Genomic DNA, 26,524 nt, shown 5'->3' with positions numbered 1-26,524 from the left:
CAAAGAAACAAAGTTGAGTTGTGAAGTGAATTGTTTGATTGGCTTGCTGCAAATCCCTGTACTGGCCTATAGGCTAGAATAGAGCAAAGTGTTGAAATCTCAGGGCTTACGTTGTGAAACTGTGGTTTGAACCATGTGTAGACACTGCCAGAGGAAACCACACATGTATCTCCAACTAGAGGACTGTGCCAGATGAAGAATAGTCTAAAACTTTGATGTCTTATTGGTGGTAAGTTCCATAGAAATAAAAAGTATGTTCTACGAGATTCCCTTTTGCACAGAATTTATTATTTTATGAACAATCATCATCTTTATTTCATCCCTAGGGTCATGTGGGCAACTTAAGGTTAAAGTAAGGCAAAGTAACCTACTTTAAATCTGCCTTCTGTGTTTGACCAATCCTCTATTGCCTCTAGAGCTACCTGTCCAGAGCAGTGGGCAGGTGCAGTTCAGCGCCCATCTGAAGATCCTGACCCAGGTTTATGGTCAGAATCTGGAGCTCGATCATCCAGACCTACAGGGTAGAAAAAAATAGCTTGAATAATTGCTGACAAAGGGGTGTTTGTTTGATGATGATGTGGAGCTTCAGAGGGATGGTCACGGTCTGCCTGTGAAAACTTGAGAGTTCTTGACACAAATATGGATTGGGCACAGGGACTATAGGGTCATTTATGTTTGGTCCAGATGTGTTCACACCATTGACAGTATAAGGTTTAAAATATACCATCAATGGTTCACACCGGAGGTTAGGGTAGTACTCAGTTACATTTACTCAAGTACATGTACTTAACTTTCTGAAGTAACAGTACTTTTGCAAGTAGCTTTTTCATACAGTACTTCTTAATTTCACTTCTATAGTATTACAATAAAGTATCTGTACTCTTGAGGGGAAAAAGTAACCGAGCCATTGTGAGCAAATTATAAGTGGAAGATTTAGTGGAAAGATAAGTGGACATGTAAAACAGGCTTCATGTTTGTTTACTTAATTCTTCATAATGATTTTATTTGTTTCTTTTAAAATATTATACTTTTTTTTACATTATTTCACATTTTGTTTCTCATAATGTTTGAGAAACAAATGAATCATTTTTTAATGCTTGTTACTCAGTACTCACACTTCTTTTTTTTTATACTCTTCCTTGAGCAAATATTTGGACCACTACTTTTTACTTCTACTTGAGTAAAATTATTTTAAAGTAGCGTTGCGTTAAATATTTTGGATGGTCTACCCACCTCTGGTTCCCACCAAAGTGCCATGTTGTTTTCTCAGCACAATCCCCTTCAATGAAAGTCCCACAGCTTATATTAAACTATGAGTGAAACTCCATTCTGCAGTGGAGAGAAGAGGCTTTCTCTGGCAGTCAGCGCCCCCGTCCCACACACAGCACAACAGCGGCAGGAGGAGGGCCGTGTATCGCACAGATCACATCCGGGGCTGGTTTATTCTAATAACCAAACGAGCAACCCGGAAAACTCATCTGTCTCTAATATCCAGCTGAAACAACCAGGCGAGAGTGACGCGCTCTTCTGTGATGGACGCACCGACTCCCTGCGCTTTTAGAGAAAGTTGATACAGCTCAGTGTGTGTGACATGGATGTAACTTGCGCAGGCGGGACGGTCCTGTGTGACGGTGCTTCGTAGCTCGCGGGGGCGCTGGTTGGCTGTGGCGCGCGCTGAGCTCTCCACCAACAACACCGCGGGTATGTCCCACATGAAAACTTTTTGTCCCTCTCTCTCTCTCTCTCTCTCTAACCCTGGTGCGGGATTAAGGAAGGTGTGGCATGTCTGCTGGTCCTGTTGAGTCAGTGTAGGTGATGAGGGACGGTGTCTATTTATTTAATAGGCTACTGTCACGTGCATTGTCAGCTTGGTAATGACACTGGTGTATGTGGCCATCTGCTGTCACAATGTCCTCTTCATGCCCATTCTGAAAAGACAGTCAGCTTTTACAATTATACCAACACAGATTCATTGAGCTTATAATATGTTTTGTGAAGCCTGATATGTGTAGCCTACACTGTACTATGTCAGATATGAATATGAAAATCTTCATTAGATTTTGTAAATAAATGTCATTGTGCAATAAAAGAAACGTTTCCATGTAAACAGCTATTCCTTTTTAGGACTCTTCAAAGAATTAAGAGTCCCCTACGTTTCCTTGTAACTTCACGAACCCATCCCAAAGAAGAATGCCACTGTGTTGACCTATCAGTCTCGCTGCTGACAAATCCCTCAGTCACTGCAGGAGGATAGTGATTCACATGCAGCCACTGACATCTTGTTGAAAAGCGTCTTACCATCTCTGCTTCTCCTCGCCTGACCAGTGGAAATGTGTGCGCGCAGCTCTGCAGTGCACTCTATAATTTTTGGCTGCGGTGAAGGGCCCAGGGCTTCGGGGTTTTTCTGTTGCACGACCTCAATCACGTCACATGAAAAACTGCTGAGTGCGAGTTGGTCTCTATCTTGTTGCACTGTATGCGTGTGTTTTAATCTGAATACTAAATGTATGACAGCCGCAACCCCACAACCAGTACGGCCACTTCCAGATTTTAAGATTTCAAAGCCCGTCATCTTCTCACCGTGTTTTACAACTTTCCTGTTGAATGCTTTTGCCTTCTTTGCCTTTGAAATAAACGGCGATTGATCGATGTTATGAACCTTGTGATATGTGACAGCAGCTGCAGGCATGCCGTATCTGGACAGGCTCAACCGTGTGTGTGGATTCCTGGACATAGAGGAGAAGGAGAACAGTGGACGCTTTCAGAGACGATACTTCATCCTGGACACGCAAGAAAATGTTCTGCTTTGGTACATGGACAACCCGCAGGTGCCTAGTATAAAGAGCAGGAGGCAGAAATGACCGCTTTGGTGCAGAGTAACAGTAACCTTGGACTATGGACCAATACTACTGTGTGTTTACATTTGCCTGCAGAATCTCGCCCGCGGAGCCAGCGCTGTGGGCAGCCTAAAACTAACCTACATCTCCAAGGTAAATGCTTTTTTGTTTTGTTTTATAATGGAGACTTGATGTTTGAATATTAATCTCATCCTTGCTCAAGCGCTAGAGACTGAACCGCAGGGGCTACACTGTGCACTACTGGTCATGTCAGGTTGCCCCAGCGTCGGTGAAGGATGGGGCAAAGCAGTGGATGATTTTCTCTATGCATGGGGACAATAATGTATAGTTTAAATGGATGTTTCTCTATATGCTGTACTGAGATGTCGCTGCTATTGTTCATTTTTGCATGTTGTGAATGCACACCAACTGAAGCACTTTTAAAAAGTTATCTGTAGCCATCACCTTGAGTCTCATGTGGCTCCGAGGAAAACCAGACACTATGAAGATTCCAGATGTTAAAACACTTCCATCAGACCAGAGATAACAACATCTGCTTTCACAAAAACTAAACGGAGGACTCCTCCCTTAACACGACAGTAAAAGTATATATACAATTCTCCTCTCTTCAGGTAAATGAGGCCACGGCCAAGCAGAAACCCAAAACAGAGTTCTGCTTTGGTAAGAAACAGAAGCACAAAATAGCACTAATATTAATTGCACATGTGAAGCATTATATAATATGGTGAGTTTGTGGTATTCATGAAATCTGTTTCTGCTTTTGTAGTTATAAATGCCGTTTCCAGGCGCTATTTCCTCCAAGCCAATGATGAGATGGACATGAGAGACTGGGTGGCTGCTCTGAACAAGGCCAGCAAGATCACTGTGAGTACATCACAACGGCCACACAGCGTAAAATGATATAATGAGGAAGGTAAATGCAGCGGACGTTTTAGTGAACTGGCAGGCGGTTAATGGTAAGGGATTTCTTTTGTACCTCGATGGGGGAAGCTGCAGTGTGTGGTTATTTTAACCCTTTGTGATCTGAACGGGCAGAAGTGTATTGGAAATGCCAAAAATGTGTCCCAAAACACAATCATTGGCAGGATTTGTTAAACATTTCTGTTCATTTTCCATCCGTTTTACACCAATTCCTACTCAAAAGTTTCCCGTTGTGTCCACTTTGCTTTTTGTAGTTTTTACTGGAATGGATACAAATCTTCAGGAATTATAAATGCGTAGATTTCTTTTTTGCATTTGTGGCATTAAACATATTATGTTTTGGCATTAAAAAAGTATTGCTGTCATGTGTAAACCCTGATCATTTTAGTTGGTTCACATTTGCATAAAATTTGTGTGTTCATCTGTAGTATGACCTGTGCTTTGTTGACTAGTAGCATCCAGATGTCCACTGATAGCAGAGGATATAACGCAGCGTCTGTCTCACCTGCAACTTGACGCAGGAAGCACTGCTGCTCGCTGGAGCTTTCACTTCCCTTTGTGAGAGGGGCCTTACCGCCTTTTACTCACTTCAGAAGCGCTGTATTACAGGCAGTTTCCTAATGAATTAATAGAAATATGTTGCCTTCAAACAGTCTATTAAACTGAATGCCACACAAAATGACAAGTAATGACTTGTTATTAATGCATATATAATGCCTTTTACAGGTTCCAAAGCCAGGATCTGCCCCCACCCGGCCCGATGTTACAGCGATCATCACAGATCCGCAGCAAAAGAACGCAGGGAGGAAACAACAGGCCTACAAGACCGAGATCATCGGCGGAGTCGTGGTCCACACTCCTATACTGGTACTGACAGTAGCAGATTTTATTTAGTAATTGCAGGATATTATTTTAACTGATGGTTGTGGTTTCAGGGTGAAGATGAGCTCAGAGAGAGAAGCAGGCCGGGTGTGTTGAGGTGTGGTTATTGTGTGAAACAGGGAAATGTGGTGAGCACTTGTATTCCTTGTGTAATAATGTTGTCAAATATAAACTTTATGCTCACACGTGAGTGTTGTTTTAGAGGAAAAGCTGGAAAAGAAGATTTTTTACCTTGGATCATAATGCTGTTAGTTACTACAAGTCTGATACGGTGAGGAGCTGGACACAATGTTTCACTTTATCTATTTGTGTGTCCATTGTGCTATTTAACTGTGAGTGGATTTAATGCATGCAGGATAAGGAGCCTCTTCGGTCTGTTCCACTGAGGGACATTCAAAAAGTCCACGAGTGTCTCGTCAAGTCAGGGTGAGTCATTTGTGACTGACTGCAGTCACACTGGGACCAGCTTTTTATAATAGCCCCATGTGCTTAGCATTGAGTTATTTGAGTAATGCATTATGTAACACTGGTCTGTGCCTGACAGGGACCTGTTACTCAGAGATAATTTATTTGAGATCATCACCAGCTCCCGCACCTTCTACATTCAGGTAGACACCACTGGCTTATATTCTTCAAGTGTGTCCTCGGGTCATTTCTGGTCTATGAGCTGCAGATGTGTGGTTCCTTTTTAAGGAGCGCGAAGTGTTTGTTTTTGTGTAACTGAGAAAGCCATCTGCCTCCATACCAACAAAAACATCCGGAATCTTCCCCTGGGACAACAGCTGACTGTAGACAAGAGTGGAGGCGTCATATTAATAACAAGCCAAAAAAAAAGTCAATTAATTTGAGTGGAAGCCAGTCTTGTAATGCCACAAACTGATTGTGCTTTTCAAATTAATTTTAAACCACTGCTCTGAAAAATGTTCATTTGAAAATTATGTTTACATAGTAAACAAAATGTCATGCTTTATAAATGAGTAAAACAATGTGCATATATCATTTAGACAGATTCTCCTGAGGAAATGCATGAGTGGATCAGCGATATTGACATGAAAATTCAGAATTTTAGAGGTGCCTCAAAGGTATTTATTTGGCATATCACCATTTCATCTTTCCGCCACTTCATCTTTGTGCAGTGTCTTTCTCACTGAAGATGCTTCTTTCAGAGATCTCGGGGCCACAAAGGGTTGTCAGGCTCTTGCAGTCTGGCTGAGGAGCGTAGACCAGTGCTTCAGAAGTCCCGCTCCGTGGCTCCGGGCTGGCAGCCATGGACCCCTGTGCCCCCCGGGGAACCGTCTATTCTGGACGGAGAGGAGGATGACTGCGCCTTCACCTCATTGCCTATTTTACCTTCTCTCTCGTCTTCTTCAACGTCCTCATCCACCTCTTCCTCCTCTAACTCCCTGTCTGTCCTGCCCGTGGCTGCGAACGCCGCCCCGGGGCCATCTGTTGTGGGCCTGGGGATGGTGGCAGCGTCTGGAGATGTGGCCAGTGAGCGGCGGAGGCACCGCTCTCAGCCGCAGCCTCACAGCAGCTGTAGTTTCCCCTTCAGCCTGGACGACGACAGCATTCGCACCACAGATGTGTAGATCCAGGTCTGTTCCAGAGTGGGGTAACGCTGGCACTCTGAAAGTGACTGATAAAACGAAGTATTCCCTGTAACACTGTGAGAGTCCCAGTGCCTTGTTGTGTGCCGCCTCCTGCTGGATGTAAAAGGTACTGCTGTTGTTACAACTGCTTAAGTCATGTGTTAGCTAAATGTGAAATGATTATGTAGTATTTGATCATCAACATTCTTTAAAACTTGAATACTTATTAATTGTCCTTGCAAATTTAGAAATGAAGGCACATGCGTTTATTCCCCTTGCACTTAGCTTCACTGCAACTCAATTTTTTTTTATTTTAGATCAGTATTTGAAGGCCTGGCAGGTATATGATTGTAGCAATAGCAATTTTATACATCTTTTTTAAGTATTTTTGTTACAGACGGCAACATGTTTCAGATGATTAGTAATTGGACACTCAAACATGCAGGTGCCTTAACATTGTCCAAACTTATTTATTACTAAAATATAAAATGGCAAAAAATATTATTTTCATTTTTACATAAACTAATTGTCAGTAGGCTACATAGAAGTACTTATTGTTGCAATATTACAACAAAGCGCCGATCGAATTATAATACTGTGTTGAGAAAGTACTTTCTTAAAGTACGGCTTTAAAAAAATTGAGAATATAATTTTGAGCTGCAGCATGTTGCAGGAATGTGCCACTGAGTTGTGATTGTGCACTTAACTATTTTTTAATGTGTTTTTGTTTCTAAATTGCATTTCACTTTTATAAAGGACCGTCAAGGCATCTCATTGTGGTACAATCTGTTCTTGTAGTTGTAATGCTTTGTTCATTGTTTTGGTTTTGCATTTTTTGTTTTGAATATAAAGATGTTATGTTGCAAGTGGCAAGTGTTTGATTGACATAAGCTTTTGAGGTTGTGAATTTTTCTCTTTTTATACATTTAATGCTTGTGTAGAGGGTTTGGGTCAACACATCTGACCTTTACATGATCATGACGAAACACAGGGAGCACCAGAGCAGCTGTGCACTCACTGCACAGAGTGTGGGCTCTGAGGCTGTGATTAAGTGAATTGTTTCACACAACAAGTGCAAGGACCCATTAGGTGCATCTGATGACCTCCGTGTCCCGCTTTGCCTCCTGGAGCTGACTGTGCCAGAGCAGTAAATGCCTCCACTCCAGTTTACAGCTTGTGAGTCAGTACAAAAGCCCTGGGAGCACATGAAATGTCAGCTGTATTCAGATGAGGAAAAGACAACTCTCCTGGAGGTGCTATTGATGAACAGAAGGTGAGTTTTTTTGTCTGGCTGAGCACTTCCATCCAAAACCACTGTTATAAACAGCCCTCCAGGTTACATTTATTGTTCGGAGCAGGAAAAAGGTCACTTAGCACTTGAGTTTGACACATGTGAGTGACAAAGTCTGCACAGACACTTCCCTAAATGTTAATCTTCCCACATGACTGACTCCTCATACCTCTGCTCTGACTGCTGACCTCCAACTCTGTCATGCGCCTCCATACGGGAGAATATTTTAGCTTTGTTCAAACAAATACTTGGAATTCACAACACAAATGTTCTTAAAGAAAACAACAAAAAACAAAACAGTAATTAATATAAAACTCCACTACATTTTCGATGCTGCAAGTTATAGCTTATTTTTATCTACATGCTGTGTTGTATGTCTTATGCTGCACGTGTGTCCCGAGAAAAAAAAAACCTAGTTTGTGAACCTGTCCTCAATGGCAATACAAGTCTGATTCTGTTTGCGTTAATTATCCGCTAGAGGGAGCTGTAGCACTAAAGACCAGTTGAATTTATCAAACAGTTAACAATTAGGATTGCCATGGCAGCAGAAAATGTATACTTAATAGAATACAAGTTATTGCCGCTTGCACAGGTACAAAACAGTACAAGCCCATTGGAAAAACGGACAACACGTTACATAGACTGGCTGTAAAATACCTATGCAGAGTTGATTCCAAGTTTAAAAGTATTTTCTAATTATGATGAATCACCACACGGGCTTCAAATAGCGCTCTGTGGTACAGGCTACTACACTGTGCTATATTATTAAGGTTATCTTCTTAGGAAATCTTGACAATTCAGGTATAATCTTCCTGAATTTAATAACAATCTTCTCGGTTTCCTTTTGCATATACCGGGCCTCGTTTGGACCAGAGCCAACACCCCTCCCCGCAGAAAGGTTCCCACATCAGGCCACCTTACACACGGCACGCATGCAGGGGGGTTGGAATGTATTGGGCCCTGTGTGATGTGATTGTTTGCAGAGAAATGAGTTGACCTTGCCCCGCGATGCCACACACACATGCGGCTTGTGGCTGGCTAAAGGTGTGCGAGATGGAGCCGCTGAGTGCAGGCGGTCCTGGGACCCCTTCAGCACTTCCTCCAGACCCAGAACAGAGGGTCCACTCAGCCCTAACCACGATGGAACAATAATGAGCCGTCCGGTTTCATTCCAGGTACGGGAATGCAAACTCCACTGTGGAGCTGAGAGTAATGAATATACCATGCCAATAATGTCTACCTTTACCCTGGAGCTATTGGTCTAAGAGAATCTTGAAGGAGGCTATAATACAAAACAATACAACATATTAAGTTATTAAGCCAAAATATTTACTGAAGTGTAACATTACTTTAAAGTATTTTTACTCAAGTTACAAGTAGAAGTAAAAAGTAGAGGCCCAAATATGAACTCAAGTAAGGGTAAAAATGTACTGCTGTCAGACTGTACAACACAGTAACATGTGCAATAGCCTCTTTCAAAACTACGTACAATAATCTATCTGCGTCACTTTATCGACTACTTGCACTGACTGTAAACCTGCTTTGCAAACACAGACATTTTTTATTACAGTATGTTTATTTTATTTTTTTATTGTTTATACCTTTTGCCCCCTACAGTCTTTGGTCGTCATTGTATAGCCCATATAATACCTCTATTTAGTCTGATTCGTGTTTCAGTAGTGGCATAAATTATGAGAAACAAGACATGAACTCATGTGAAAAATGTAGTATTTTCAAAGAAAATAATATAAAAAATGATTTAATAAAGGAATGGTTATGAAGAATAGCCTGAACAGAACAAAACTATTTTACGCATCAGTTTCTTCAGTGATTTAGTACTCACTGTTACGAGTTACTTTTTCTTTTACTCATGTAACAGTACAGATATTTCAATACAACTCAAGTAGACGTGAAAAGTACTGTATGTAAAAACTACTTGCAAAAGTACAGCAAAAAGTTACTTACATGTAGGGCTAGTCGATTAAAGGGTTAAACTTGGGCTATTTGCTTTAAGTGAGTTGTATAAAGGCTCTAGGTTAATATAAGTGGCCTAAAGGCAAAGTCTATAACAACATTGTTTTAGCTATTTTTAATTTAGGTTTTGTGTTTTTGCCTCACAGCAAGAAGGTCCCAATGTCCCGGTCTAGGGCCTTCTTGTGTCTTTGTTCTCCCTGCGTAATGTTCCCCTATTACTAACATACATACAATAGATTCTCCTCTCCAGAAAAAGAGTTTCTGAAATCTTGTGGGACTTCCCTGGTTGTCACGTTAAGAAAAATACAAAGATTTTTATACTTTTTTCTTCTTCTTTTTTTTTGCACTTTAGTGAAATGAAAACGCGTGCTGTGCGGTAAAGATATAGCGTTTAAAACGGCTCATAGGTTTGAGAACAGAAGTAAGCTATAGGAAGGCAAATGCAATGAATCAAATCAACTGGTCTTTACGCTTTACGCTCTATTAAAAACAATTCGCTCAATGTCGGGAATAACGCACATGACAAATTATAACCTTGGCATCAATTGGTCAAACATTGATTTGAAAAACGATCGACTTTATCGCCCAAAGGCCTTTATGGATAAGCCTATACTCGAATGAAGATTTGGCAGGTAGGCTGTGCCTTTAGAAATTGAATATAGGCCTGCTCTGTTATCGGTTCTAAATAGGACATTATATATTGTGTCATATCCAAACAGTTAAAAAAGAAGAAGAAGAAAAAAAAAATTGGTGGAAACGTCATTAACACGTTTACACTGAACATAGGCTACATTTCGAATAAAATGAAGGCTCATCTGTGTCACACTCGGACCCCTAGAGACAGCGCGCACTCAGGGCACCGAGACATATCGGCGCTTTGCTAGACCCTATGGCTTGTCTGCGCAATTTGCTACAAAACGAAGATCGTTATAGCGTTTTGTTTATAGAAAGTGATTACGCGCTGGCCTTAAAAGAAATCCACCAAACCTGGTCAGGAGTGACACCATGTTTGGTTACAATTTGCTCTGAACAAGAAGCGGAATTAACGCACAACTCCGTTATTCACGGTATCTGGAGCTGCTGACCTCTCGGTGACCCGTTCAATTCGAGATTCCTTTGGTGGATCCAATGTAATCCACTCAATGTGATGCGCGTCCGCGTCAACAGCTACTGTCCTCCACGCCAATCAATCTCTTAATCTCACACAAACGCCACAGCAATGGTAAAATAGCCTAACCTTTTGCAGCTCTACAAGCCACAGTGTCGTGCTGCAGGATAATACACAATAGGCTACTAAATAAATAATATATCTAAAAAGAGGCTAATAGCCCAGTGACAAGAAAGTGTGTTAATGTTGCCTAATTACTTTCTGGCACATATGTCAATATTCTGCAGAAATGTGACACTGATGAGCGCACACAGTTAGTTGTGCAATTAGGGGAAACCATTGCTGTCTAGAAGTAACTCATGTGTGGGACCCAATGTGGGGATGCTTACGCGTGCATGAGCTGCTCTGTGATTGGACCGTGTACGCGCAAGTTGTAGCAGCTCATGCCTTTGCATGACGTCCTATGGCGGAGCGCAGAGGGAGGGCTCTCTCCGTTGGTAATGACCGAGGTGAGGAGCGCTGTCCAGACACCACGAGCGCTGAGGTCAAAGCGGAGGAAAACCCGATCAATGGAAATAAACGTGTCTCGCTTTAATCAACGGACCTGAGGAGGAGGCAGCGAGCGCATTGCGCGTAAATGGACTAGGCACAGGACAGTCCGAGGAGAATAAACAAACACGGACCATTGTTTGCTCTTCGGGGAGTTTACACACAGAGTTGCAAAGGTGGATACTTGTTTCGATGTGCAAAGCAGGATGCGCATGCTATTTGTGAGAACTACACGCCAGTGACTTTGAGGTAAGGACCTAAGCACAGGGAAGGCTCTGACAGGAGAGTGTTCTGTGCAACGTCCAAATCGGTGAAATTTGGGCATTAGGTATAGCCTAATCAATTCGGCTAATAACTACTTTAGGAATGGTGCCTAAGATATAATATAATATCTAATAGGTTCTATTCAAAACGTATCTATTAGCTTTTGAAACAGTGTAATCCAGTAATTCAGGCCAATACTTTATGATTAATAATAAACTAATAAATTGCGTAAAAGAGCAAGAGACGCGCGTGCTGTGTAACAAAGCTGACGATTAGCCCACTCAACCGTTCCCGCTTTGTTCAGTGATGTCCATGTTGTGACTCCAATGATTTACACCAAAATGCTGAGAGTATTTTCCCCTCTCCCTCCTAAAAATTAATAAATCTATGAAAATGTTTCCTATGTGGCTACAATAATTCTTAACGATAGACTCTTATTTAATTGGCTGTAGCTAAATGATTGTCAAAGTATTGCGCCTGGTGTGTGACAGGACATGGCGAACGGCGGGGACCAGTTTGGCCTTGAAGAGTGTCCAGACTCAGACTGTATGGAATCTCCAAAAGAGTCCAAGCAGGAAAATGAAAACTACTCTTTAAATTCCCCAGCATCACCCCAGACAACCACCAACCAGCAGGTAATGGAAAGCTTTGAATAAGCCTGTGATGAGAATAATTAATAATATAATAAAAGTTACTGTTTTCAGACACACTCTTGTAGGCATATATTAAAATTATTATTTTCTCTACAGGGAATGGAGGGGATTAAAGTGTTTCTGCATGACAGGGATCTTTGGACTAAGTTCGATGAAGTTGGAACTGAAATGATCATCACTAAGGCAGGAAGGTAAGCTCCAAAAATAGCGTGTAGGCCTTGGCAAAACCTACTTTGGGTTGCCATGAAAAATTGGCTTAAAATTATGACTGTGCCTTATGTGTTTGGATCAGGCGCATGTTCCCGAGTTACAAAGTGAAGGTCACAGGACTGAACCCAAAAACCAAGTACATCTTGCTCATGGACATCGTGCCCGCGGACGATCATCGCTATAAATTTGCAGACAACAAGTGGTTAGTTCTGCAATCCCAGTGCACTCTCACCCATACACAGAACTCAACACTCCTAAATACACTTTCACTAAACATCGACTAAGATTTGGTCTGACTATAGGGCAAGACGTTTTTCCTTTTTTTGTTTTATGTTTTGGAGGCCTATTTTTCCCCCAATGAAGACGGCATTGGGCAACTAAAGAAACCTTGTGATGGCAAATCAAGTCGAGCCTTAACTGTGCCAATTGTCAGAAAAATATTTATCAAATAGGCAAAAAAAAATTTTTATGTATAAACGTTCGCGATTCGCGAAGTTACACGTTTGGTCAATTGCTGTTGTGTTGTGCTGTGCTTGTTAGTTTGCTCTGACGTTATCCTTGCCCGCTCAGCGTAAAGGTCGGGTTCTTCTTGCAGACTGGGATGGCCTACTTCCCCGTGTTTCCCCCCGTGTCTGCCCGCTGGTTAAATCACAGTATGAAGGGTTCACCGGGCGGACAGACGGCACACACTGGATTAAATCCCCCTTTCAACGTGCTGTAGTTTCAAAGGCTGCGCGCAGAGAAAATCCATTGACTATAGGCTTGTATCGAGGCCTTGTGTGTGCCACGTGGGGTGGATAACCCCAACAGGTCAACGCGCAATGAAAGCAAAGTGTGTTTGTTGACTAGGCCATATTTACGCATTTACGCACTGGGTCATATTTACTTAAACAAAAATAATGGCGACCGACTTTTATTGTTATTTTTCCACCACCAAGATTTAACCACATTATTGTTACACAATTTGCATGTGCGTCAAAAGAAAATCTTGTGCCTCCAGGTCAGTAACGGGGAAGGCAGAGCCTGCGATGCCCGGGAGGCTATACGTCCATCCGGACTCTCCAGCCACGGGAGCGCACTGGAGCCGCCAACTCGTGTCTTTCCAAAAGCTAAAACTAACCAACAACCATCTGGACCCATTCGGACATGTGAGTAAGGCTACATTCAATTTCACTTTTGTCCAAAAAACAAAAGCACAGGCAACGCGCAAAGTGCGGAGCGTCCATTACGCACCGGGAGCATTAAACACTTTCTTACAGAAGTTCAGCAATTAGGATTGTATTAAAGTCCATTTTATACAGAGACAAAATAGTTGTAGCGTGAGTGTAAGGCCATAGATCAGTGTAAGGCTATATTTTGACGAGAACATTTTGCTTTGTTGTTACAAAGCGACATTGGTACAAAAACAGGGCACACACGTCCCAAAATGTATCAACGGATTATGAGCAGTAGCCGAGTTAAAACAAAACAACAACCGAAAAAAAGACATAAACAATTGTATTGTTAAGAAAATAATAACCATTGGCCTTTTCATAAGCCAATAACATTTTGAGTAAATTAGAATATCGTTTAGCAGGATAAATTAAGACGCACATCTTGACGTTTAGCACCAGACTATGGACTATTGTTTACCTTGGTGAGAGGTTTGTACATTTGTCTTTTGTGATTTTTTGTGTGTAAAAAATGATGATTATAATAATTTTAAATAAATAGAGCATTTTACAAATTATACAATTTTTCACACAAAGTATGTCATATGACAGAGGCCAATCTGTTTTAACAGACACAAGTTGGGTGGTGATTCAGCATTATTTTAACTATTAATGCATTTATTGTTGAGCATTCTAATGTATGCAATTGTGCTAAGTTTTACTTTGAACCATGTATTTTTTGTTCCGTGCAGATTATACTGAACTCTATGCACAAGTACCAGCCTCGCCTCCATATTGTCAAAGCGGACGAGAATAATGGTTTTGGGTCTAAAAACACAGCGTTCTGCACCCACGTTTTTGCAGAGACTGCTTTCATCGCTGTAACATCCTACCAGAACCACAAGGTAACATCGTCTTTATCACAGTTATTGTGGCACTAAGGGCAAGCTCATGTGTTTACCGCTTTTAAAGTATCAACAAACATTTTAGTGTTTCTAAGTCTTGCTGTTATTAACGGTTTGTTTCCTTGAAACATTTCAATATATGAATTTTTGTTGTATTTTACTTGCTGAGTTGCGATTGTGCCCAAAAGTAGCCTCATTCTTCCTCTGAGTATGTACTTTTTGAGAGGGAGACTTGACTGTGTGAGAGTCTTGCTCTAATGACCTGCTCCATTCCCTTGATCTTGGCTGCTCCAGTCGCCTTGATGTTTAGAAAGACAGATTGCCACGCATTAAGCCACACTGAGTCTTCACATGACAGCCACAACTACATCCAATTTCATTACAAATTATACTGCCACATAAATAAAATGAAATGAAAAAATTAACACAGATGCATTTAAGAAAACATGATTATTTTATGTAGCTGTCTGTATTTCCACCTTCATTAATAACCATAGTAGCTGTGTAATAGTCATCAAAATATTCAAATATTAATTACATAAAAAAATCATATTATCTATTAAGATCATTTTACTACATTTTTCTGGGATTTCTTTTCATTCATTCGTTCATTTTGTAACTGTTTTACGACAAAATGGACTTGACCGTTGTGTCATTAAAACGGTTGCTCGACTCTTTGTGAGAAAACATCAAAGCTTGCATGTTTGTGGGCCTAAAGCTTTGGCCGTTAACTGTTGAAGCAGGCACAAACTGTTAAATCTAACCCTCAGCCTCAGTCCGCGATGGGTGATGATCAGCCAATTCTGCTGTCAACATCTGCATGATTGACAGACATCCCTTTGAGTCTTGAGTTCTGCCCCCTTGTACGGACATTTACAAATACATGTTGTCACTGCCTGATACTCTGTCAACACATAGCACATGCTTTTTTAACCATTCCTGTGTTTTATTGTCAGATCACACAGCTTAAAATTGAGAATAATCCTTTTGCTAAAGGCTTCAGAGGTGGCGACGACAACGAGTTGCACCGTATGGCCAAGCTACAGGGGTGAGTGCAGCTCTGGATATTTGATGTTGCGACACACTCCTGTCTCTCTCTTCTATTTTCCGTAACCTGAGGGACAGATTGTTATGACTGGACACATATGGAGCAAGACATGACTGTATGAACGTAGCTTTTTGTGTTTAGCCTTTGTCACCTGAAGATTTAGTCTGAAACGTTTTAGAAATAGCAGAGTTTTAGCAGGTCTTCACTAAAAACAAACGCTATCAAAGACATTGTCAACTCAAAATAACTAACTACATGGTGTTCACACAATGTTTGGCATTTTGGATATGACCAAATCAGTCATATTGAGATGCACTGTGTTTTGAGCTTGTTTGGTTGATCTAGAGAAAGCACAGAGGAGTATATCTGAAGTGACACACGGGTGGATGTTTATTTTTAGAGCTGAATTATCTCAGAGCCGAGCTGCGTGTGTGTGTTTGTGTGTCACTATCAGAGCGAGAGTCAGGGAGATGTGGCCCGCTGTCCCTACATACCACAGAGTTCATCAAGAGGGCAGTGTGCGCAGAGAGGAATCAGAGCTGAAAGGGGCACAGCAGCTGATCAGAAACACAATACAAAGCAAGAAGATAGTTTATATTCAATATACTGGGAAAAAAGGTTTGGGAAATTTAAGGTTTGATAAAAAAAATAGTGTTTTTTTCAGTCACAGCGGGGACACATGCTGTAGACTACTGGACATAAAACAGTGGAATCTATACCCAATGAATGTTCCTTATGTGTTTCAGTAAAGACTACCCCGTCGTTCCGCGCAGTACGGTCCGGCAGAGGGCCTGTCCTGCCGCAAGCCCCTTCAGTGCAGAGACAAGGTGTCTGAGGGGTTCTCCAGACGACCTCCGGTCACCGTTCAGCTGCGACACTGGGCTCAGCGTTCACAGCCCGCAGCACATGATCAGCCCTCCCTCCGCTCACTACAGCCTCCTCCAACCACACCTGCAGCCCGGGCCTCAGGCCTACCACTGCTCCAAGAGGAAAGGTACGCCTCATTCGGTCAACACAATATTGAGCATGAACAAACCAAAGAAGGTAGCAAAAAATGCAATTTTACATAAACAAAGTTCAATAAATGGAGACAGCTGGATATTTCTTGACTTCTTAGGCGGCATGGTGGCACAGCGGTTAGCGCTTGTGCTTCACAGCTAGAAGGTCCGGGGTTCGATCCCCGGACAGGGCCTTTCTGTGAGGAGTTTGTATGTTCTCCCCGTGTCTGCTCCGGTTTCCCTTACCACTTAAAACATATACAATAAGCCAGGATGAATGAGAGTGCAAGTGGGGGACCAAGGATTGAAATTAGCCCACGGCTACAATCCGGTGTGGCGTGTTTACATGCATGTGTTCATGCGTGTTCATTATCATGCACTGTCCCGACCAAATAAAATGTTAAATTAAATAAAAATATAGATTAACAACCGGATCAGCCAAATCACTTCTCCAGGGCCAAAGTTGGAAACTAATTTTCCATAAGATGCAAATAATTTGAAAGAATGTTAAAATTGCTCAGAGTCACACAGGCAAATACCAAACAATTCTAGCTCAAATAAACAGATTTATATCAATCAAGCAATCACATTTTATTTATATAGCACTTAACAACAACAACCAGGAAGACCAAAGTGCTTCACAGAAAAATAAAAGTTATTGCATCCTAGACATAGCCTAATGCAGTGTGTTCTAAGTATTAAAAGCCAATTTATATGATTTTGTTTGTTATTTACCTGGATGTCATTGAATCAATTGACGTGGCATAAACATTAGCATATTATCAAGCCTGATGGAGTGTTTTCTGTCTCTAGCTGCTATGGAGGAGAGGTGCTCTCCTGAGAACCGGCATCCGTATAAAAAAGCCTTCACTGGGGACTCTCCAAGTGGGACAGAGCCCTATGGCCACCCCTCCTCCTTCCCTCTCCCTCCACCTCCTGGGCTGCACAACAACATTGCCATGGGTCTCACTGATGCTCCATACACCTCAGAAATGGGGCAGCGTCAAGCATGCATGTTTGCTGGCTCAGAGAACAGACTAGATGATGTCAACTGTACATCCTGGTCATACAGCTGCCCAGTGCCCTCGAATGTGACCAACATGGACCCATACCCATATACCCCCCACCCCCCTTACAGCTCTAGTCCTCAAGGCTCCAGACTCAGTGCTATAGCCCACCAGAGTTCTCCACATCTAGGAGAGCACATGGCTCATGAGGCCTACCAAAACCAGACAGGACCAACTCAGAGCTCTCAAAACATCCACAGCCGACAGCTCAGCTCCCCTCTTAGAGAGTATCCTCGCTACACCAGCACCATGTCTCCCCCTCTGTACCACACGCTGGAAAGTCACGCACATGTGCGCTGTGGGCTCCCGGAGTGGAGTGCAGCTTCCTAACCAACCCTAAAGACAAACCAAGAAACTGACGCTTTTGGATTATCCTCATTATATCATTGTCCTATTATTGTTATTAAAATGTCATCTCGAGCTCCGCTTCTCTGTCCCGCCACAGTAATTGTCCTGGATGAAGACGTGGACTTAACAGAAGGATATTTTGGGAAGACTTTGCAAGAGCACATTACAACATGTATTTGTATTTTAAAAGTGTGTCTTCTTAAAGTTTACACTGTGGTCTAATCTTGTTCATGAACAGTTTCTCTTTTGTCTCAGTGACTTCCAGGTTATACAAGGTGAACCATGTGAGCTGTGACTCACTGTCAGACAGTAACATTTACTGAGCAAAATGACCAGAGCTCTCAGGGCAGAGCTTCAAGGAGACACTTCACACACTTCATTGAGTGGACCAAGTCCTGCTCCATTCTTTGTCTCCGCAATAGAGAAAGGCATTTATTTTGTAAGTGCAAGTGTGTGTGTTTGTATGTAAAGCCCATGTCAGATCAGTTTAAGAATGCTTCGAGTTAATTTCAATGAGACAGAGGCAGAAGTAGCTTCAGGCACTGCACCATGGAGATAAACACTTTGGACCATGCTACAGGCTGAAAGACCTGTAAACACTGTTTCCACTGCATTCTGGGTAAATGCACAACTCAGCATCACACAGCTGTCACTGCTGTCCTCTCAGTCACCCTAAGCTGACCAATCAGCTCCTCTCCTCTCTGAAAATCGACCAATCATAAAGCTCTTCCCTCTCTTCCTCTGAGAGCCAGTTAGTATCAGACGTGCAGCATATATTATGTGTGCGTGTGTCGACCCGGTCCTGTTTGTCCATGAATTATTCAGCAGTCCAAAGATGATCCCTGACACGCAAGGATTGCTCAGCAAACACCACTCTGAAAATATGATCATGCTGATGAACTTCAGCCCAATATTTCCACTTATATGTCAAACTCATGCAGCACAGTTTTCTGACTATCATGGCCAAGTTACATTCAACATTCTCTCATCCAGTAAATATGACACATGGCTCTCATTGTGGACATTATTGAGGTTTTTTGTTTGTAAAGTTGTTTTTTCCTGTCTTCCTTTGCAGTACCATGGTGCTTTTGCACTCATCAGTAAATAGAGAGCAGTCCTGGTCATTCCATCCTGTAGTGTTGAGATGTGTATGTGTAATATACTGTTTGTGTTCGTGAGTTTGTGTGGGGAGCAGGGCAGGGGCGAAATGTAATGTCTAGGAGAACATTTAAATAGCAGTGCTCCTGCCAGTATTTATTACATTGAATTTGTAAATATTAGTTTGTAGTTGACTCATGAAAAACAATGTTATTCAGAGATATTTGTCAAACTTTATTTTCTGCTCCTATCTTCAGTTTACAAATGGTGTCTGTTTAATGGACAAATTTATATTAAAAATAATAAATTTCAAATATGTTTGCACAAGCCAGTCAGCAGGTTCTTTGTCTAAGAAAACAATTAACATTCCCACAGAGTTTATTTTAGTGCACAGGACATCAGTGTGTGGAAACTCTTTTAAGTGCCGAGCATTTTAATGCTTGTATCTTTATGAAGAAGCTGATAAGAGCAGTAGCCTGCTTTCTCTCCTGAGTGTGTGTTCGTGTAATCCCATTCATCACCACGGGACGTACCGAGTAAAGTCTTAACAGTGTTATCCAGTCCAGAGACCTGGACCCTCCTCAGCCCTCGCTGAGTGCCCTGCTCTGGGATGTGCGCATACCATGTCCCGTTCCTCTTATCTCCGACAGCTTGTTTGCCATCTTCACTGTGGACCAGCTGGACCCCCTCACGGACAACCTGCTGCCTTCAGAGAGGAGGGAGCTCCCTTCATCTTTAGCACTCTCATACTCTGGGATTTGTACACACTGTTACACCTGCAGCTTGTCTCCTCTCTGTTCTAGGCTGAAGTTTAACATGCAGCACCTGCTATAAAGACATGCAACTTCAAAACTCCAAAATCTAAATGAGAACTACAGCACTCACAGTCCTTGCTTTCCCTCTCGCTCTTGTACACCATAAGGGCAGAGGTTAAGCAGCCGACTCTTCAGAGGGTCTGTTCCTCCTTAACCTTTCATTGCAGACAATTCTTGGCTGGGAAGAGAGGGGAGAGAGAAAGAAGGGACTGGGGGACCTCAGCTCAGAAGATAAATGACACTGCTTAATACTTGTATGTACAGTAAGACAGCTCAGCTGAAAAGTGAGAGAAGAGCTTTCGTGGAGTGGTAAAGTAATATTAAACACAATGCAAACATATGTCTGAAGGCACTTAATCCATCAGCGACGAACTTTCTCACCCACATTGTGAGACAGTGGATTGATGAAGCCCAGAGATCAAAGAGCCTAAGTGAAGCCTCTGCCAAAGTCACCTAAACATACACCATCTTTCCCTCTTTTATGAAAATACAATCAAAACCACACTTCATGGTGCTTCAACATTATGTGTTCTGAGAGAGGATGACATTTTTAAATGTCACATTGCGCCTGCAGACCTAAATTTCATAGCACCAGTCAGTTCAGAATAAGGCTATACGGTTATAGAACAAAATACTAACAAAATGTTCATAATTAAATTCCAGAACTGATATAATTGAAACGGTGTATTTTGAGTTGCAGGTCAATGAGAGAGATTTGTGTGGCCCCCACCATTAGAGATGCCATTTGATGTGGAATAAGTGCTCTGAGATGGAGTGTAATTGCTAAAGTTGATTAGTCTTGGTCATTTATAGGTTTGATGTGTTCTGTCTCAGCAGCGGCAGACACAGAGCAGTCACAGATTTTCACTGGGACTATTTCCCTGTGCACACGTCTTACATAATCTTTGTGTTATCCACTCTTAAATTAGTCTGTTCTGAGATGGTAATGTGTCCCTTTTAAAAGTGCATTGATGCAAAAACACTGTAATGTTTTAATGTTAATGTTCCTGTGGGTAGTATGTATTTGAATCAATAAGCACTATGTCGCCTTAGAAAAAAAAAGTACAACAATGAACTCATGGTCATTACTTACAATGCTAGAAAGTCGGATTGCAGAGGTTTATTTGAATGACACTATCCATCCTGCTGTTATTTAAAAGCCTGAAGAATGGACTAATGCCGTTAAGCACAGTATCATAGCAAGACTCGGGCCAACGCTAATTCCCCCCTAAATGAGAGTTTATGGCTGAAACCACTCGGAAATCGCCTGTGTACATCTTCATATGACCACAGGGGCTGTCAAGGATAAGAGGCTCGAGACGACAGCGCGCTTCTATGTGTGGGTGGGTGCTTAGCGTCTGAAAAACAAAGGGGGCGAGGCCAGAGGTCAAACTAACAGCAGACAGGCCGGCCGGGGTCAGGGGGCTCAGACTAACCTGATCAGTGATGGCTGATTATCGGTAACCACTGCCCGATAGCGCGGCTTTATCAGGGGCCGGCTCTCACTTCGAGACACTACAAAGACCGGTGTCCCGCTGCTCGAATAATTGTTGTACAACAGCAGAAATATTTTGGTTTGAAGTGCGCTGAATACGTTGCGTTCACATTAGCACTAATTCACTTACGAGCCAAAGGTTTAAAGAGCCTGAAGAGTGTTTGTTTTTGTGATTATGAGTCAGTTTGATGCGACAATGCCCAAGTATCGATCATAAACCTGCACCTGTGAAGTGGCACTTTTATGGGTCTTCAACTTCCTTCATGGGTCACTTTTTGTGCCCAAGCATCAATAATAGACACATAAAAGAGGGAAACTGTGCTTAAAAAAAAAAGTGATATGTATAATCGTGTTAAGAATTTGCCTTTGAACGTCATGAAGCAGACGTTTTACACTTTACAATTCATATCTCTGTAATTGCGAGGCCAATCTACATCTAATAAAAACTGTCATGAAGCTCGATGTCATCTCTATCAGCAAAAGTGAATTAAGGTGAAGCAGGTCAATTTAAATGTTATTCCACTACAGAATAAACAAATAAACTGACTCAACTTACTCTATCACAACGGCGCTACCGATGTCATTTGAAAGGATTTAAAGTGACACATTAGACACAACTATATTTAAGATTTCGTGAGAACGTTTACCCAGCTTTCTTTAGTTTGACCATCGTTGTGATGTTTATAGTTTCACTTCCTTATTGGACACTGACAACAATTCTAAACCGTTGCCGTGCCGACCATGCTAAGTCAACGGGAAATGAGTCGATCTGCTCATTTACCTTTATCTATGTCACTTTCTGTCATTAAATTAAGAATTCATGCAAAAATAACTTTTCTTCCCTTCCTTAAAATCGCTGCTTCACTGAAATAAAATCATAATTATTACTTACAACAGATCCTTCTAACAAGTCCTATTTTCAAAAGCATCAAAACCAGTCATATGCACTTTAAGGCGGAAAGATTGATGTGGCAAGACAAAGGTTCAACATGTGTATTTTCTGTTTGGTTATTTTTCGTCAATGCAAGTTAATCACCCCCCCCCCCCCCCCCCCCCCCCACCCCACCCCCACCCATCTCCTCCAGATAAACTGGTCAAATTCTACACTTTCATGAATCCCAAGCAGCAAAGTTCTTAGTGCCCTTCAACAATAAGTTGTAGCTCATTATACTCACAGCCGGTTATGGAGAGTCGCAGTCCAACACACATGACAGGGCAATAAGGATAGAGGCGCTCCCTCAGTGGGTGGTGGAGGGGGCAGCGGGCCGTCATGGAGCCAATGTCCCATCCGATTACAGCCACAGGACCAGAGAGGCACGCAAATCCTGCACACGCACACATAATTACGGAGACATTTGACCAGACAAAAAAGACAAAAGTGTCCAAACACAAAAAGGAAAGACGACTCGTTTGAGAAATATTTCGGACCAAATCACTGAAATGAAAGGGCGATCGATATCTAACTCGGCTCTAACTTGGCGCAGTCCAGACATGACACACAGCATAATGATATCAGTAACAGCAGGACTTCATTCTGCTTGTTTGATCACAGCTTAGAGGCAATGAGGCCCCCACAGTCTTCTGATATAGACAAAGAGCCAAATGAGACTATTAGTTGGAGAGTTGTTGGGTCTTTTAAGGCAGATCAGTTGCACTTGTACTGTAAATCCAGGGAGTAGTAGCAACTATCATTTTAAACTAACAACAAGAACAATCTAAGCATAAGCACATATCAGCAGAGGATGACGTCATGTGTAACTCTGGAAGAACTATGGAGCACGGTGACTTAAGGCTCTGTACCGGATATTCTTTTAGTATGGTGGAACCAAATGTGGTGTGCCCTATTTCAGTGCATTGTACATATAAAGATAAAGTAAGATAATTGTGGGGAAAATGTCAAAGCATTTAATCAATTTCATGAATGTGCCGGCTACTTTTCAACCATTTCTGTGACACTGATCCTAAAAAGTGACCCTGCCAATTGTGAATCACGCGTATGTAAAGTGTTTGGAAAATTTTAAATGAGTTTAGACCATAATAAATTTACTCACTCACTCACTCAGGCAATTTTGGCAATAATGTAGCCTTAGAATAAAAGTTGTATGTTGGCCAAGATAAAACTAATTGTCTGAATGGATTGACCTGTAATCAACCATTGAACCAACATCAATCATCATATTTCTATCAAATTGTGTAACTAAATTATCCTTATGGCGGAACGATTCTGGAAAATATGCAATATTTCGGGCAAGTAGTACAATGCCTATTCAATTTGTGATTTAATAAAGAAATTTAAATAATAATAATTTCAAATTCAGATTAAGATTTAGATTTCACAGTGATCGTCATATAATTAGAATATCATGAAAAAGTTCATTTATTTCTGTAATTCAAGTTAAAATGTGAAACGAATATATGATATAGACTCATTACATGCAAAGTGTTATCATTTTGATCATTATGGCTTACAGTCAATTTTTTATATATTCAAATTTTTGTGAGCCATAATAATCAAAATGATAACAAATAAAGGTTATACATATCTCACTTTGTATGTAATGAGTCTGTCATATGTTAGTTTCACGGTTTAAGTTGTATAACAGAAGTAAATGCACTTTTTCCATGATATTCTAATTATAGGACCAGCACCTGTGAATTGCATTTCAGTTTGTTTGGAGATAGAACCAATGAGTTACCTTTTATCCAAAATCAGACCCCATGGAGGCAGAACAGAGAGAACGATGCTCCCTACATAAGTAGTCTTGGGGACTTGATCATTGTGACCATTTATGTTGCAATTCTTCTTTGATTATGATTAAATTGAATCCTGTAGTCCTTCTACAGTGATATACAATTTATTAACATTGCATTGTACATGTCCAAACTTTGGCTTTTAATATATATCGCTCTAAATTAAAGATACAAAGACAAGTACCATAGAGGAACAATCCTGCCAGTGCCTTAAAGGACGTCCCGCCTCTTCCCTCAGTCTCTCGGTTGCTTGCGCTCTCTGGAGAGGATTGTTGGGCTTGTTTGCAAACAGCTTAGACAAGGCCACTGGTGTGAAACAAACACAAACATCAATAAACAAACAAATCCATTCATACACTCCATTCCCCAAAAACACTGGATTCACACAGCCCAATTCTCAAAGCACTCACTCAGCGTCCTGTCAGGGACCACGGCTCACGGCAGAAGCATTGTTTGGTGCCTACCCTGTGCATATCTGCATCTTGTCTCATTATTAATAGATGGTGTCAGTGAATCGCTGCCCCCTCTGTCTGACAAGGCATTAGCATAAACATAGACTTCCTCTCAGTTTCTGTTTAGACCTCTTTTGACCTTTAATTATGAATGGCTAAATGTTTGTTACCTGCTCATTCAAGTGTGGAGATGCGGAGTGTGCGCCCACTGCTCAGAGACCATAAGCCACACTATATGCACTCGCCCCGTTACTCTCAGTGAACCCTATTTTAGAGAGACAGTGGTGAATCCAACATCTTTCTCCAGTTTGGGAAACCGCAGTGTGGATTATAAAGAAGAATTAAACCGTTTCGACCTTCAGTATATTGAAAATCTGGCATTTGTAGAAAAAAAAGCAATAACCCAAAAACCTTTGAGCACTGTGCATCTAATTATATAGCCAACGTTTTTTAATCAGTCATGAACTAGTAACTAGTTACTGTTATTTACATTGCCGTGACAGAATTGCTCCCTAAAAGTATAACACGTGCTTATGAATGTAGCCTTGAGAAGAATGGGAATGCTGGTTAAACTGTTAGATGAGCTTGGACCAAAAGTTTAAAATTCAAATTTCACACGCACCCTCTTTCTTGGATTGGAAAAATGAATAAATATACATAACCTCATTTGGCTCCAATGTGAAGTTTTGGGGACCTAAATTTGGGCTCCATTGCACAAACCTAAATGAACATTACATATAAATAAGTAACATAATGCTATACTTTCATACATTGAAATGACATAAAAAACAAAAAGCTATTTAGTATATGCTGACAGATAAATAAAAAATAATATAAAATGGAGGCTTATTATTGTGAAATGCAGTTTTAAGCCTGAGATGTTCCTATCCAATATTGAAATGAGTATGTTCGGAAGAAATGGACAATGACATGGCCTGGACTATTTTGGAGTACGCATTATCCCAGTGTTGTCGTTAAAAGGTCTTCTGGTGTTTACAAGGGTGTGATGCTTCCATCTCCTCAGCCTCACACTGTATCACTTGACACAAGATGCTTTTATTATAAGAGGTTGTTCCATTAGTATTAATACATTCATCAAAAATAGATACAGTGGCATCTCCGCTCCCAGCTATATGTGTTGTTGTTTTCCCCTTCATTGCCCCTTGATTTGCCTTTTCCTGCCTCTGCACAGTTTTATGCATTCATTCTATGTAGGTGTTTAAGAGACTTTTGCATTAGCAGATGCATTTTACTGGTTCAGCTGCTGTCATTTCCACTGCCACCATCTTCACCATCTTCCCCACTTACGCTGGCTTGTATCTGCAAAGGGAAAAAAAGCCCAGCATGCAGTATTTCCATTTTATATTGGTGCTAATGTTTGTTTCTTAGTTACCATCACAAGAAAGCCTCTGTTTGAAATGTGTCTAAAGTTTATAAGTGTTGACACAATGCTTTTGTTTATCATCACAGAGCTCTATAAATGTTCATGGCCTAATGTTGTAAAGGATTTGTGGTTTACCGTTTTAATAAATCAGCCACTGCTACTGCCAAGATGGGCCCGTGGCTGCCACACCAGGCAAAGGAGGACTATGTAACCTTGCACTTGCGTGAACTGTCAGAGTTTAAGCATCAGCATGAGAGGTGTGAGGAAACGTGTGATTCTGGTGCTCAACGTGAAAGAAATCACACATTATATAAACTGTTACACCTGTCAATCAAGTTGAACCGTCAGATTGTGAAATCAAGTTGTAATATCAACCATGTAGCCCTGTAGTAGTGTTTCCCCTTTTTATTAACACTATTTAATAATTGGATTTTGTGTCTCCACCACCACACATTTAGTTTATAAAAACAGGAAAGGTGGGTGACTTTTCCAATGACAAAACAACACTATAGTTTCCCCAATACTTTTTTTCCTTTTGAATATAAAATTTAACAAAAAAATACCAATCACATAATCGGACATCTGTTATAAATCTTCATTAAGAGCAGTGTGCTTTAAACTCTGCATTTCAGACTTGTCACTTGAAACGTCTAATTTCTCAGTTTAAAATGATTGCTGGAAATAATTGGAGATATTACCAACCTCAGAAACCT

The 26,524-nt window shown here is 41.3% G+C and overlaps 2 protein-coding genes and 1 long non-coding RNA gene across 4 annotated transcripts; 2 read left to right on the top strand and 1 right to left on the bottom strand.

Annotated features, from left to right (window-relative positions):
• Positions 1-348: 348 nt before the first annotated feature.
• LOC306973536 lies at positions 349-24,659 on the bottom strand. Its single transcript, XR_013793568.1, has 3 exons — positions 24,160-24,659; positions 22,400-22,549; positions 349-514 (listed from the first exon to the last, which is right to left on the bottom strand). It is a non-coding gene; the product is annotated as an uncharacterized lncRNA (long non-coding RNA).
• plekha2 (pleckstrin homology domain containing A2) lies at positions 1,458-6,754 on the top strand. The gene is made up of 12 exons (XM_079570316.1): positions 1,458-1,701; positions 2,677-2,828; positions 2,934-2,990; positions 3,470-3,518; positions 3,625-3,722; positions 4,506-4,646; positions 4,715-4,789; positions 4,864-4,932; positions 5,017-5,087; positions 5,206-5,269; positions 5,666-5,743; positions 5,828-6,754. Exons 2-12 carry the CDS (start codon positions 2,688-2,690, stop codon positions 6,248-6,250), a joined length of 1,266 nt encoding a protein of 421 aa, XP_079426442.1. The 5' UTR covers positions 1,458-1,701; positions 2,677-2,687; the 3' UTR covers positions 6,251-6,754.
• On the top strand, positions 7,218-19,056 carry LOC306973302 (T-box transcription factor TBX5-like). 2 transcript variants are annotated; one of them, XM_079570208.1, is made up of 10 exons: positions 7,218-7,523; positions 8,415-8,716; positions 11,928-12,071; positions 12,186-12,280; positions 12,382-12,501; positions 13,300-13,447; positions 14,203-14,355; positions 15,312-15,403; positions 16,150-16,397; positions 17,215-19,056. In XM_079570208.1, the coding sequence occupies exons 2-10, from the start codon at positions 8,693-8,695 to the stop codon at positions 17,796-17,798; spliced, it is 1,608 nt and encodes a 535-aa protein (XP_079426334.1). In that variant the 5' UTR covers positions 7,218-7,523; positions 8,415-8,692; the 3' UTR covers positions 17,799-19,056. The 2 variants fall into 2 exon arrangements, with proteins under 2 accessions (XP_079426334.1, XP_079426335.1); XM_079570209.1 differs by lacking the exon at positions 7,218-7,523 and having other exon boundaries at positions 8,702-8,716; positions 11,906-12,071.
• Positions 24,660-26,524: the final 1,865 nt, after the last annotated feature.

Source organism: Gobius niger (assembly GCF_951799975.1).
Source record: "Gobius niger genome assembly, chromosome: 1".
In the NCBI taxonomy this organism is placed as follows: Eukaryota; Metazoa; Chordata; class Actinopteri; order Gobiiformes; family Gobiidae; genus Gobius; species Gobius niger.
Note: the sequence above shows the minus strand (reverse complement) of the source record. Positions and strands in the feature narration are given on the sequence as shown.